This window comes from Apus apus, assembly GCF_020740795.1.
Source record: "Apus apus isolate bApuApu2 chromosome 1 unlocalized genomic scaffold, bApuApu2.pri.cur SUPER_1_unloc_1, whole genome shotgun sequence".
Taxonomy (NCBI): Eukaryota; Metazoa; Chordata; class Aves; order Apodiformes; family Apodidae; genus Apus; species Apus apus.
Window position 1 is genome coordinate 22,384 of NW_026248820.1, and position 14,744 is coordinate 37,127.

Here is a 14,744-nt window from a genome sequence, read left to right on the forward strand (position 1 = left end):
CCTGCCTCTAATCTAAAGAAAAACTTGAGCAGCAAATTAAATACTCGGCTCGTTGAGGCTGCTGAGCACAGATGAGTTGTGGAGGGAAACCTGCCGTCCTGGGCCAGCTCTGACCTGCTGGTGGTGTCCCTTCCCTCTGGGTGTTTGGTGGAGGAAGGAAAGCTGAAGCTACGTTGTGCCAGGGGAGGTTTAGATGGGATGTTAGAGACAATTTCTCCCTGGCAAGGGTTGTCAGGCCCTGGCCCAGGCTGCCCAGGGCAGGGGGGAGTCCCCATCCCTGGAGGGGTTTCCAAGCCCTGGAGATGGTGCTGAGGGACACGGGGCAGGGGTGGCCTTGACGGGGCTGGATTGGACTGGATGATCTTGAAGGTCTTTTTCAATCTAAGTCTGTGATCCTGTGGTTTAGACCTCACCTTTTTATTAGTAAATACTGGCTGAGTTGATGCAGAAGAGAAAAATGCCATCTGCCTTCTGTAGCACCTTCACCAGAGCTTCTTTAGTTGCCTTATGAATTGAACAGTCTGAGGAGACCTGAGAGCACCTTCCAGGGCCTGAAGGGGCTCCAGGAAAGCTGGGGAGGGACTTGGGACAAGGGTAGGCAGGGATGGGAGCAGGGGGAAGGGTTTCCAGCTGGCAGAGGGAGCTGGAGCTGAGATGTGAGGGAGAAATTCTGGGCTGTGAGGGCGGGGAGAGCCTGGCCCAGGTTGCCCAGGGAAGCTGTGGCTGCCCCATCCCTGGCAGTGTTGAAGGGCAGGTTGGATGGGGCTTGGAGCAGCCTGGGCTGCTGGGAGGTGTCCCTGCCCATGCAGGGGTGGGACTGGATGGGCTTTGAGGTCCCTTCCAACCCAACCCAGTCTGTGAGTCTGTTATTCCTCCTGGGAAACCTGAGCTTTTTACCCAGGGACTGGATTGCTGGACCATGCCTGGTGACCCTCACCTGATGTTACAAGTCCCTTGTTTATTCCAGTGCCATTCACGCTCAGTGATGTGTCTCGATGGCACCGTTTCCTCCCCCAAAGGCTGATGAGCTTGAATGTCCCATTACCTGCAAATTGGACAGGTGGGATCGATACTTCTGATTCCAGGAACATCTGCCTGGTGCAGAAGTGCCTGCAGGGGACATCACGTCCCAGAAGCAGGAGGTGAGATTGAAAGATGATTGGGGAGGGTGGGTGAGTGTGCGAGGCCTTGTTCCGAGACCCGTGAGTCCTTCCTGAGCAGGGCCAGGCTTTGGGAGCTGAAATCCATGGACATCCAACTGGAGCCTCCCAGCAATCCTGAGAGCTAACAAGTTTCTTATCACCAGCAGGAGATGGTGTGGAGGGTCATTAACAGAGCAGAGCACTGCTCTGAGTCACAGAGTGGTGGGGTTGGAAGGGAGCTCTGGAGACCATCCAGCCAACCCCCTGCCAGAGCAGGATCCCTACAGCAGGTCCCACAGGAACCTCCAGAGGGGTTGGGATGTCTCCAGAGAAGGAGCCTCCACAGCCTCTCTGGGCAGCCTGGCCCAGGGCTCTGCCACCCTCACAGGCAACAAGCTCTTCCTCATCTTCAGCTTGACCCTCCCGTGCTCCAGCTTGTGCCCATGGCCCCTTGTCCTGTCCCTGGGCACTGCTGGGAAGAGACTGGTCCCCCCTCCTGACCCCCCTGGAGATACTGCTCAGCCTTGAGGAGACCCCCCCTCAGTCTCCTCCTCTCCAGCTGAACAGCCCCAGCTCCCTCAGCCTTTCCTCACAGGCAGATGCTCCAGTCCCTTCATCATCCTTGTTGCCCTGGGCTGGACTCTCAACAGCAGCTCCTTGTCCTTCATCAGCTGGGGAGCCCAGAACTGGACCCAGTTCTCCAGCTGTGACCTCACCAGAGCAGAGCAGAGGGGCAGGAGAACCTCCCTGACCTGCTGCCCACACTCTTCTTGATGCCCCCCAGGAGCCCATTGCCCTTCTTGGCCACCAGGGCACGTTGTTGGCTCTTGGCTGAATTTGATGGCTCCTCATCACCTCCCACTTTCACTCACAGACCACCTCCTGTCGAACATTTGTGCTCTGCTCAACTCCTCATGAAAAATGGTTGCCCAGAGAGGTGTGTGCAATGGATGAAGAGGAAAGGGCTTCCTAGGAGTCATGGAGAGCACATGGAGGTGATGTCTGATGAAGCACCTGGGAGGAATGTTCATTTCCACAGTATCACTAAGAGCAGGCAGGAGGATGGATGAAGTTACCAAGGAAATCACAAGCCCTTTTGTGTTGTCTCGTGGCTCAGTCCGTGCCCAGAGCTCATCCCTGGGCTGCAAGAGGGTGGATTAAAGTCCTACACTGGGGCTGGGGATCATTGCTCCTACGTGAGGAAGATACAGGGACTTGGAAATGTGTCACAGAATCATAGACTGATGGAGTGGTTTGGGTTGGAAGGGACCTTAAAGACCATCAGGTTCCAACCTCCCTGCCATGAGCAGGGACACCTCCCAGCAGCCCAGGCTGCTCCAAGCCCCATCCAACCTGCCCTTCAACACTGCCAGGGATGGGGCAGCCACAGCTTCCCTGGGCAACCTGGGCCAGGCTCTCCCCACCCTCACAGCCCAGAATTTCTCCCTCACATCTCAGCTCCAGCTCCCTCTGCCAGCTGGAAACCCTTCCCCCTGCTCCCAGCCCTCCCTGCCCTTGGCCCAAGCCCCTCCCCAGCTTTCCTGGAGCCCCTTCAGGCCCTGGAAGGTGCTCTCAGGTCTCCCTGGAGCCTTCTCTTCTCCAGGCTCAACACCCCAACTCTCCCAGCCTGGCTCCAGAGCAGAGCTGCTCCAGCCCTCCCAGCATCTCCGGGGCCTCCTCTGGCCTCTCTCCAACAGCTCCGTGTCCTTCCTGTGCTGGGGACCCCAGAGCTGTTCCCAGCCCTGCAGGGGGGTCTCAGCAGAGCAGAGCAGAGGGGACAATCCCCTCCCTGGCCCTGCTGCTCACGCTGCTGGTGACACAGCCCAGGACACAGGTGGCTTTGATGGGTCATGTTGAGCTTCTCCTCACCCAACACCCCAAGTCCTTCTCCTCAGGGCTGCTCCCCATCCATTCTCCACCAAACCTCTAACTGTGGTTGGTGTTTGATGAACAAGATCCCGTGTGCCTCACCCAAAATATTTCAGAACCAAGTTGCAATGTGGGCATAAATGAGCCCCATGTGCTCATGCAGCAAGTGGTAGGAGGTTCTCCTGCCTCCCAGCCTGGCATTTTGCTCTCCAGAAGCAGCTCAGTCCGTGGTGAAGATCTCACCAGGGAGGAGCCAACCTCTTTGTGCCCTGTTCCCAGAACAAAACCACCACCTTGATTCCACTAATGAGTTTATGGGCTAAATGGGAGAGGAGCTTAAGTGAAATTCTCAATGTGACTTGACAGGACCCAGCCTGGAGACGTGTGTCAGTGGGTCTGTGGTGCTGTCAGCCCCTCAGCCATGTCACCCCTGATGAATGCTCCCTGCCCAGTTACTGTCTAGTTGTCATGGGAAGCTGGAACCTTGGGAAAAGAAAAATTAATAAGAATTAAGAATTAACTGCCTTCGAGCTGTTTTTGGAGGTGGTGAGAAATCTAATTGTTGCCTGGTGGTGGTTGGGGTGTGGGAGCAGAGAGGGAGGAGTTCCACACCAACCCTTGTGTGCCTCCTGCTGAGCTGTCCTGCTGCAGCCTGGGGAGAACTTCCTAGAGTCATGGAATGGTTGAGGTTGGAAGAGACCTTAAAGATCATCAGGATCCAACCTCCCTGCAATGAGCAGGGACACAGGTCTGGAGACTGAAAGCCTCAGTCCCGGCGTGGAGGAGAGGTGTCCATGGGATGTCCTGCTTGTGTTGCCATGCTGATCAGCCCCAGGAGGACCTTAGACCTGGTTCTGAAGGCCCCAGCCCTGGCAGTGTCCAAGGGCAGGTTGGATGGGGCTTGGAGCAGCCTGGGCTGGTGGGAGGTGGCCCTGCCCATGGCAGGGGTGGTGGGACTGGATGATCTTGAAGGTCCCTCCAACCCAAACCAATCTGGGATTCTATGAAATGTTCAATTCTGGTTGCTGGTTTAACTTTCCATCCCTAGCTGGGGATGTCTGGGGAGGGCTTTCCGAGCACTGTCTCCTCTCCCAGTCTCTGAAGGACTTTGGTGACTCACGTTCTGCCTCTGCCTGATGTTTTGTCCTGCTCTGTCACAGCGTGGTGAAGCTCCTGCTGGCAGCCAAGGCAGATCCCAACCTTGGAGACGATTTCAGCAGCGTCTATGAGACAGCCAAGGAAAAAGGCCTCCATTCTTTGGAAGGTAACATGGACTGTGTGCAGCCACCAGCGTTGCAGCTCCCTAAGTGTTCTTTCCTGGCTTTGAAATGGAAATTTGACCTCATTTTTTTATTTAGATCTGGCGTCAGCTTCTGTTTAAATGCAGAGTAACTGCTGGTGGGTGGGTGAGTGCATGTCTGGAGAGGAGAGGGAAGGTTCCATGGATGTGTCTGAGAAGCAATTCTGCACCATCCCAGAGATAACCTGGTTTGATCTAACCAGGACATAACACAGAGCTGTAGATCTGAGTGACATCCCATCCCATGTGACAGGAGTTGAGGCTGTTCAGCCTGGAGAAGAGAAGGCTCCAGGGAGAGCTGAGAGCACCTTCCAGGGCCTGAAGGGGCTCCAGGAAAGCTGGGGAGGGGCTTGGGACAAGGGCAAGGAGGGATGGGAGCAGGGGGAAGGGTTTCCAGCTGGCAGAGGGAGCTGGAGCTGAGATGTGAGGGAGAAATTCTGTGCTGTGAGGGTGGGGAGAGCCTGGCCCAGGTTGCCCAGGGAAGCTGTGGCTGCCCCATCCCTGGCAGTGTTGAAGGGCAGGTTGGATGGGGCTTGGAGCAGCCTGGGCTGCTGGGAGGTGGCCCTGCCCATGGCAGGGGGGTCGGAACTAGGTGATCCTTTGAAGTTAAAGCTTTTCCTAGCTGCTGGAAGGGGAAAACTGGAGGAAGCTACACAGGTTGTCCATGGTTTGCAGAACCAAACAAGATGGTGACGTGATCCATCTGTACTTTTTGCCTCAGCACCAGGAGCTGGAGGCTACAGAAGGTGTAAGGTTTGAACCTCCCATAACCACAGGCTGAGTTCAGGAGATGGAGCATAGAGGGGACAGTTTTGACAGAGCCTTATTTTATCTTTCCAAGCTCTCTGCTCTCATCCCTCCCTGTGCCCGGCCGGGCAACAGAGCTGCTGGAGGTGAGGACATCCAGAGATCAGGCTGCTGGAGCAGGGAATGCAAAATGCATGGAGCACCATGAAAGCCTGAGCTCTGGCATGCCAACCCATCCTGCACGGCCCAGGCTTTATTTAAGACAAAGGAGATCAACCAATAAAGCCAATTGTTTTTGTCTGCATTCATCCCTCCAGAACGTTATATATATATATTTTGGGGGGAAGGAAAGATAAGGCCTCTCAGGAAGATGTTGCATTAATTCTTTGCTTGACATGTTCTATTAAAAAGAATAAATTCAGTTGCATTTTTAAAAAGAGAGGCAGAGAGAGAGAAAAAACTGCCTTTGTTTTTCCCTTCCCTCTTTTATTCCCCCCTCCCCATTTACATATTCCGCCTCTACATATTTTGTCATAAAAAAAAACACCCCCCACACACACACACCCCTCCCCAATCCAGATCGAGGGGGCTGCTCCACCAAACCCTGCAGAAAAATATATTGCAGACATTTATATGGATGGCAGGAAGGGAGACAGAGGGCTGAAAATTTCCAGGCCCCCAGTGATGGATGGCAGAGCAGGCTCCCCCTGACGCTTTATTGAGTTTCCGATGATTATCTCTCTCCCAGACATTTTTTACAGCTGACGGCCGAGCTGTCACAACAGACCATGGGGGAAAAAAAACCCCAACAATAATAACACTTTAATCTCTTTACTGCACTGCTCCCTAGTATCTCAGATTCATCTTCCCTGACGCACGCAGTTCATTATCCTGCTCCTCCCTGGGTAGGAAATGACGACAGATAAATAAATATACATACTCGGCCGGGGCGCTCGGAGAGGAGACCCAGGAAGGGAAGGGAGCCAGGGCATTAATTGATCTTCCTGGAGGTTCTGAGGTTCATTAGTGGAGATGCTGGGCCAGGACAGCAGCAGGTCTTCATGACAGCATTTATTTTTTTCTCTTCTGAACTTTTCAAATCTGAGGAGGGGACGTGGAAACGGCCCCGCAAGAGGTTCCGCCAGCCGGGTCTGCGTGGTTTGCTGTCAGGGGGTTTTAGGTGCTCAGAGTCCCTTCTGAAGGCCCTGGAGGTGGTGGGTTTGCTGAGTTTTGGTTGGGTACCTGTCCACTTGGGAGCTGAGTGCACCTCCAGGAGCAGGATTTGTCCCACCAGTTGGGTGGAGGTCATGCAACAGCAGACACCGCCTGCCAGCCCCACCACTTGGCGTGGTGAGTTGGGGTTGGTGGTTGGACTTGATGATCTTAGAGGTCTTTTCCAAGATCCTATGATTATGTGATCACTTGGGTGGCGTGGTGGAGCTGTGGGGTTTGCAGGGCTTCTTCATCTCCCAAGGTTGAGGAGAAGGGTCATGGCCAGGCTGGGATTCTGTGATTCCAACCACAGCCTCTTTGCACCAAAGTGAGATCAGGATTCAGCACAAATAATCCATCCAGAGGCTGCTGCCCTTTTTTTCCCCTTTTACTGCCCTCAAGAGCTGGAGAACAACCACTCAGGGCTTCCTCCACACCACCTTCTTTCCCCAGCCAGAACACGATCCCAGCAGATTAGATCTAATTAAGGCTGGAAGCACAAAGCACCAAACCCTACAAGCCATAGCCAAGAGAGTCCCAGACTGGTTTGGGTTGGAAGGGACCTTCAAGATCATCAGGTTCCAACCCCCCTGCCATGGGCAGGGCCACCTCCCAGCAGCCCAGGCTGCTCCAAGCCCCATCCAACCTGCCCTTCAACACTGCCAGGGATGGGGCAGCCACAGCTTCCCTGGGCAACCTGGGCTAGGCTCTCCCCAACCTCATAGTGAAGAATTTCCTCCTAATGTCCAACCTAAATCTCCCCTCTTCAAGGGGAGAGATCTTCTCCTGGGCTTTCTCCAGCCACCTCCTGCCCTGCCTGGGTGCTGTGAAGACAATCACTTGGGGTTGCAGAAGGGTGTTGTCTTCACCTGCACTGCTGCGCGTGGGGACAACAGCCACCAGAACCACCCCCTGGGATCCTGGAAGAGTCCATTAAGTCCTTTCCAAGCTCCCAGCCCCACGGTGGTGGGTCCATGCTGGTGGTGCCCGTTCAGACCAGCAGTTGCTTGGTCTCCTTGAGCTGAGCTTTCATTCTTCTCCCCCTGCAGTCCTGGTGACCCGGGAGGATGACTTCAGCAACCGCCTGAACATCCGAGCCAACTTCAAGGGCTGCACAGCTCTGCACTATGCTGTGCTGGCTGATGACTACCTGACTGTCAAGCTGCTGCTGGATGGAGGTGAGTTCCACAGCTCCAGCCAGCTCCTGGCCCAGGAGCACTTTGTTTCTGAGTAGGCCTGACCCCCTGAGCTGTCAGGCTCAGACAGGGACCAGGCTCCTTCGCCCTCAGCATCAGCTGGGATTCACTCTTTGCTTTCACCACTTAGGTTTGAGTTTCTGTGTTTCCCTTCGTCTCCACTGGTTCTTGTCACCTACTTCTGGTGGCTCTTCTCATCTCAGTCATTGAGTTGTCCCTTTCTCCAGCGGGGGTGTGTCCCCTGGTGTCTCTGTTCAGCATTTTGGACATGTCCCTTTCACGATTTGCCCTCTACCCACCTGTCCCATCCCTCGTGTTCCTGTGGGTGTGGAATCAAAGAGCTCCCACCTTAAAGGACCTGGGTCTGCTCTGTAGAGAAGGCAGTGGGAGGTACCAGCACCCAGTGGGATGGTTCAGGTTCAGGTACTGTTGGCAATTGAGCTCTGGTGAGAACTGGTGGAAATCAGCTTGTGTGGTTGTTGGTCCTCCTGGCTAGATCCCAGAGCCCTCCTCATGGCTCCTGCCTTGCTGTCATCTGGCCCAGGTTGCCCAGAGAGGTGGGAGTTGCCCCATCCCTGGAAACATTCCAGGTCAGGCTGGACAAGGGTCTGAGCAAGCACATCTAGTTGGAGATGTCCCTGCTCATGGCAGGGGGGTTGGACTGGATGAGCTTTGAAGGTCCTTCCAAAGCCATTCTGTTATTCTGTGATGCCAAGAGATGAACATGTAGGATCATGGCATATTTTGGTTTGAACAGGCTTCAGGAGGTCTCCAGTCCAACCTCCTGGTCAAAGCAGGGGCAGTCGTGAGGCCAAATCAGGTAACTCAGGGCTCGAGCCAGTCAGGTCCTAAAAGCCACCAAGGATGGACACAGGCAACCTGTTCCAGCTCTGCTCAATATATTCATTAATGGCTTGGAAAAGGAATGGAGTGTCCCCTCAGCAAGTCTACTGGTGACACCAAACTGGGAGGGGTGGTGATACTCCAGAGGACTATGCTGCTGTCTGGAGTCCTGGAAAGGCTGGAGAGCTGGGCAGAGAGGAACCTGATGAGGTTCAACCAGGGCAACTGTAAAATGCTGCAGCTGGGGAGGAACAACCCCATGGATCAGCACAGGGTGGGGGGACCTGCTGGAGCTCTGAGGAGAAGGACCATGGAGTCCTCATGGACAAGAGGGTGGCTGTGAGCCAACAGCATGCCTTGGTGGCCAAGAAGGGCAGTGGGCTCCTGAGGGGCATCAAGAAGAGTGTGGGCAGCAAGTTGAGGGAAGTTCTCCTGCCCCTCTGCTCTGCCCTGGTGAGGCTTCAGCTGGAGAACTGGGTCCAGTTCTGGGCTCCCCTGTTCATGAAGGATGAGGAACTACTGGAGAGTCCAGTACAAGCCACTAAGATGATTAAGAGACTGGAGCATCTGCCTGTGAGGAAAGGCTGAGGGAGCTGGGGTTGTTCAGCTGGAGAGGAGGAGACTGAGGGGGGGTCTCCTCAAGGCTGAGCAGTATCTGCAGGGGGGTCAGGAGGGGGGACCAGTCTCTTCTCAGCAGTGCCCAGGGACAGGACAAGGGGCCACAGGCACAAGCTGGAGCACAGGAGGGTCAAGCTGAACATGAGGAAGAACTTGTTGCCTGTGAGGGTGGCAGAGCCCTGGGCCAGGCTGCCCAGAGAGGCTGTGGAGGCTCCTCTGGAGACATCCCAACCCCTCTGGAGGTTCCTGTGGGATCTGCTGTAGGGATCCTGCTCTGGCAGGGGGTTGGCTGGATGGTCTCCAGAGCTCCCTTCCAACCCCACACCACATCACTCTGACTCTGTGACCTGTCACCAGGCTTGGCTGTCACTGTGAGGAAGCAGCTCTTCAGCCCTGGTGGAGGAAGAGCAGGAGCTGCAGTGGGTGGTGGAGCAGGGATGTGCTGCCCTGGCAGCAGTTTGTTGTGCTGACCCTCCTGCTGCTCTTCACCAGGGGGACATTTGTGCCCATGTTCCATCGTTCCTCACGTCTTCTGGACACGTGGAGATGCTGCTCCATGAGCTGCACCTGCCTGCAGAGCTGGTCAGCAAGGTTCTGCTGTCCTCCAGATTCCTGCCCCTTGTCCCTCTCATTCTTCCTCCAACAATTCCCACTCCTCCCTGCAGTGTCACCCAGTTTGAAAGAGCAAGAATCACAGAATCATGGAATGGTTTGGGTTGGAAGGGGCCTTCAAGATCATCTATTTCCAACCCCCCTGCATGGGCAGGGACACCTCCCAGCAGCCCAGGCTGCTCCCAGCCCCATCCAACCTGCCCTTCAACACTGCCAGGGATGGGGCAGCCACAGGTAGCAGCAGCCACACTGTCCCTTCCTTGCCACCAGCCTCTGCCACCTGCAGCTGGGCCCTCAAAGCTGTCCCTGCAGTGGGGACACACTCCCCAGCCCGACTGTGCTGATGTTGGCAAGAACTTCAGGAAGGTCATCATCTTCATGGAGTGGGTGTTTGGGGACTTAATTGTAGGGGAGCAGGCAGATGATTGCAGGGTGGGGTGACACGAGACCCATTCCTGAAGGAAGCAGCTAAAAAAGGGAATGGAATTTAGCATCCTTGAAGGCTGAACATTCCCAGAAGAGATGAAGGAAAATTAACTGTAGGAACCTTAAACCTTGATGCTCATCTGTACCATTTCCTCATTGTCTTTCATAAAGAGAAAAATGAGAGGGAAAGGTTGAGATTCAATCCCACTGAATTCCATGGGGTTGGCTCTGGGTCAGGAATTCTCTCTGGGAGGCTGCCAGAGCCCAGAGCCCATCTCTTGGCTGGAGATTAACCCCAAAAATAGAAGGAGCCACTGAAAAGAAACGTAATGCAAATGGGTTTGGCCAAGGTTCTTCAGGGATGAGGCAGCTGAGGGAGCTGAAGCAGCAGGAGCTGCTGTGGGGGCTGTGGGAGCCTGTGCAGGGGGAACTGGGAAGGCCTGAGACAAAAATATTGGCCCATGTGTGGGCCAGACCGTTTGCCTGACGTGGCAAACCCAGAGCCTGGCACTTGCTCAGCTCATCTGGCTCACTGGGCAGTCCAGCTGCACTGCTGGCCACCAGCATCCTGGCTGTGCCACCACAGGGTGGGCAGCAGGAGCAGGGCAGGGATGGTCCCCTGTGCTGGGCACTGGGGAGGGGGCACCTGGAGTCCTGGGGGCAGTTCTGGCCCCTCAGGACAAGAAGGACATGGAGGGGCTGGAGCGTGTCCAGAGAAGGGCAAGGGAGCTGGGGAAGGGGCTGGAGCAGAAGGAGAAGGGGCTGGAGAACTTGTGAGGAGCAGCTGGGGGAGCTGGGGGTGTCCAGCCTGGAGCAAAGGAGGCTGAGGGGAGACCTGCTGGCTCTGCAGCTCCTGAGAGGAGGTTGGAGCCAGGGGGGTCGGGCTCTGCTCCCCAGGAACAAGCGACAGGACCAGAGGGAACGGCCTCAAGTTGTGCCAGGGGAGGTTGAGGTTGGATCTGGGGAACAATTCCTTCCTGGCAAGGGTTGTCAGGGCCTGGCCCAGGCTGCCCAGGGCAGGGGGGAGTCCCCATCCCTGGAGGGGTTTCCAAGCCCTGGAGATGGTGCTGAGGGACATGGGGCAGGGGTGGCCTTGGCAGGGCTTGGTAAATAATTGGACATTATGATCTCCAAGGTGTTTTCCAACCAGAACCATTCCATGATTCTGTGTTCAGCCCTTGCATGTCCAAGGACACTGGTGGGCAGAAGAACCTGCTCCTCCAGGACCTCTGGGATCCTGCAGCCGTGGGCAGGGATGCCTGTGGGAGGAGGGCAGGGGGCTTCTCCCTCCTGAGTGCTGAGATGTGAGTGCACAGACCAGGAAGGGCTTTGCTGGTGAGTGCAACAGGCCGGAGAGGCTCTGAGGTGTTAGGGAGACAGGCACCATGGCCCAAGTGCTGGTGTGGAAAAGTCCTCTTCATTCACAGAAGCATCCCCAGAGGTCCACATCCATCTCTGTGTGCACGGGGTGAGTCTGTGGCTCTCGAGGCTGGGGAGGATTTCAGGGGTGGGATGGTGTGAATCTCAACACTGGTGTTTTAGCTCTAGAAACCCCTGCAGTGCTGGTGTGGACTGACCATGGGGACAGAGGAACAGTCCAGTATGAAGAAGCCACAGGGTCAGGAGGGACGTAGGAGGGTCAAGCTGAACATGAGGAGAAACTTCTTGCCTGTGAGGGACAGGCTGCCCAGGGAAGCTGTGGAGTCTCCTTCTCTGGAGACATCCCAACCCCTCTGGCTGTGTTCCTGTGGGATCTGCTGGAGGTGACCCTGCTCTGGCAGGGGGGTTAGATTGAGGATCTCCAGAGGTCCCTTCCAACCCCAGCACCCTGTGACTGTAGGTATCTCCTGGTCCTGTAAGAGGTGATGGCAGAGCTGCCAGCAAGACCCTGAGAACTCTTCCTCAGTCCCTTGAGTTTGGCCTCAACAAACCTTCCCCAAACCCTCTGGTGAAAAGCTGGAAGAACATGTTTTTTTCCCAAGATCCCTCCTTGTTCCTGCCTTGGAGACTCTCCTCACAGTTCAGGTGTGAAAGCACCGAGGCAGCTGCTTGGGTGTCCCAAGTGCAGGTGAAACAAGGATGCAAACAGTGGGGTTGGCCCTGAGGAGTTTAACCAGGCTGAATAAATCATGGAGGGTGACAAGTCCAGCTCATTTCCACATCTGTCCCTGCCCAGGCCCCTCTTCACAGAGAGGACTGTTCTTGCTCAGAAGCTGTTTGTGTGTCTGTGCTGGAGCTGCTGCTGTCCCTGCAGTGACCACGGCTGCTCTCCAGGCTCACACAGGCCTCTTTGTTCAGGGCAGAGTATCTCAGCTCAGAAGAACTCACTTGAATCCCAGAAAAAAAGGGTCTAACAAGCTGCAGGGCTGTGTGTGAGCACAACCAGAGGGGCTGTGCTCCAAACCCAAGGGGAAGTGCAGGGTTTAGTCACGGCACTGAAACGTGGTCATTGCTCAGCATCAGTCTGTTCTCAGTCCAGCCCTTGGGAAGTGCTGCTGGCTACAGACCTGCTAACAGCACCTTCCTGAGGGAAAATCATCATCTTGCAGAGATAACAGCGTGTCCCAGAGCTTGGACCCTGGGAGCATCAGTCCCCCAGCGTGAGTCTCCACTTGGTGCATGTTGTGAAGGTCCCTGTAGGATCCCGAGGCTGAGATTCCCGTGTTCTTCAGGTTAATTCACCAGCCCATCCACAACACCCACTGACCTTTTGTCCTCAAAGTTCTGATGAAAATTTATGACCATTTCAAGCCCCTCAGAATCATGGAATCATGGGATCTTCCTGGTAGGAAAGACCTTTAGGATCATCAAGTCCAACCATAACCCAACTCTACCAACCCTGCCAAGGCCACCCCTGCCCCATGTCCCTCAGCACCATCTCCAGGGCTTGGAAACCCCTCCAGGGATGGGGACTCCCCCCTGCCCTGGGCAGCCTGGGCCAGGCCCTGACAACCCTTGCCAGGAAGGAATTGTTCCCCAGATCCAACCTCAACCTCCCCTGGCACAACTGGAGGCCATTTGCTCTATCTCCTTGCCAGGTGAAGTCTCCTGAGCTGGCAGTGTCACATCAGCCCCTTCCAGGGGTCTGGGTTTCACCCCTGGTCCCTGCCACCAGGTCTCCACCTCACCCACCGGGGCCTTTTCCCCTCCTCCCGCTTCCACCCCACAACAAAAGCCTCTCTCCCTCATCCTTGTTAGGATAATCCATGATGAATACATGGCTGAAGGTCCCAGGAGAGGGGCTCCAGCACCTTGCAGAGGGTGCCCGGCCTGCCCCGGGCCCTTTGTCAGGGTAATTTCCCCGTGCCATTGACATCTCCTGGTTGCTGACATGGAACAGGCTCCCCCCTCCCTTCCCCTTCCCTACACCTGCCTTTTTACTAACTGTCCATTTACTCTCCCCAACACTTCCTCCTCCTTTTGGCCCTGCCCTGGGGGCCAAAGCCATTAACTGCCCAGGCCCTTCTCTGCTGAAACAACCACCCTTTTTTATGAAGGTCCCTGGCCCTTTGTGGCCCATTCAGTGTCTGCCTTGACCCCTGCAGGACCCCCTCGCCCCGTGGTCAGCATGTGTGTGCCCAGCAGACCGCGAGACGAGGCCGTGGCTGCGCCCTCCTTGGGTTTTGTCTTGGGGTGGGGAGGCAGTTGTTGGTGACATTTCACAGTCCCTTGACCTGAGCTGACACCAGCAGGGTGGGTGTGGATGGGAAGGAGTGGGTGGGGAGCTCGGAGCCCCCCCAGTGCACCAGTTGCTACTGCAGGCACGATCGATTCCGGAGGGCTTTGTGTTTGGGGGAGGGAAGGGCAGGGCCTTGGTGAGGGTGGAAGGCTCTTGGTTTCAGAGGCAGCTTTTCTTCTGTCAGTGCTTACATTTGCTACGTGAAATTAGGGGAAGGGAGTGGAACATCTCCCTGATGAGGAAAGGCTGAGGGAGCTGGGTCTCTTCAGCTTGGAGGAGACTGAGGGGCGACCTCACCCATGGTTACAGACACGTTCAGGGCAGTGTCAGGAGGATGGAGCCAGGCTTTGTTCAGTGATGTCCAGTGACAGGACAAGGGGCAGTGGGTGCAAACTGGAGTACAGGAGGTTCCACGTAAACATCAGAAGAAACTTCTTTCCTGTGAGAGTGGCAGAGCCCTGGGCCAGGCTGCCCAGAGAGGCTGTGGAGTCTCCTTCTCTGGAGACATTCCAACCCCCCTGGAAACGTTCCTGTGTGATGTGCTCTGGGTGACCCTGCTCTGGCAGGGGGGTTGGGTTGGGTGATCTTTCCAGGTCCCTTCCAACCCCTAAGATTCTGTGATTCTGTGAAATAGCCAGGAGTGAGAGGCTCAGCTTGGAGCAGGTGACTGGACAGCCTTGCTGTGGAGCTCAGCCACCTTCCAGCAGCCTCTGGAGCATGAAGAAATTCTGGGCTGTGAGGGTGAGGAGAGCCTGGCCCAGGGTGCCCAGGGAAGCTGTGGCTGCCCCATCCCTGGCAGTGTTGAAGGGCAGGTTGGATGGGGCTTGGAGCAGCCTGGGCTGCTGGGAGGTGTCCCTGCCCATGCAGGGGTGGCACTGGATCATCTTGAAGGTCCCTTCCCACCCAAACCAGTCTTGTGAGTCTACAATTAACCCTTGACCACCTTGATCTCTTACTTCCCATCATCAGAAACCCCCTTTGCTCCCAGCTCCTCCCAGAGCCATCCTGCAGGTGTCCAGGTTCTTCCTGCTGCCAAACACCCTTTGCCTCCTTCTCCCTGCGTGGGCCCCTCAGGGTGACTCCAGCACCAGTCCCTGCTC

General features: G+C 55.8%; 1 protein-coding gene across 1 annotated transcript in view; it reads left to right on the forward strand.

Moving 5' to 3' along the window:
• CLPB (caseinolytic mitochondrial matrix peptidase chaperone subunit B) overlaps positions 1-14,744 on the forward strand; it is a gene marked incomplete at its 3' end in the record, with an annotated part of 66,964 nt that overhangs the window by 22,374 nt on the left and 29,846 nt on the right. The window contains exons 4-5 of the mRNA XM_051643722.1: positions 4,172-4,275; positions 7,320-7,448. Of these exons, the coding sequence (XP_051499682.1) occupies positions 4,172-4,275; positions 7,320-7,448 (233 nt within the window). The remainder of the gene's footprint in view (positions 1-4,171; positions 4,276-7,319; positions 7,449-14,744) is intronic.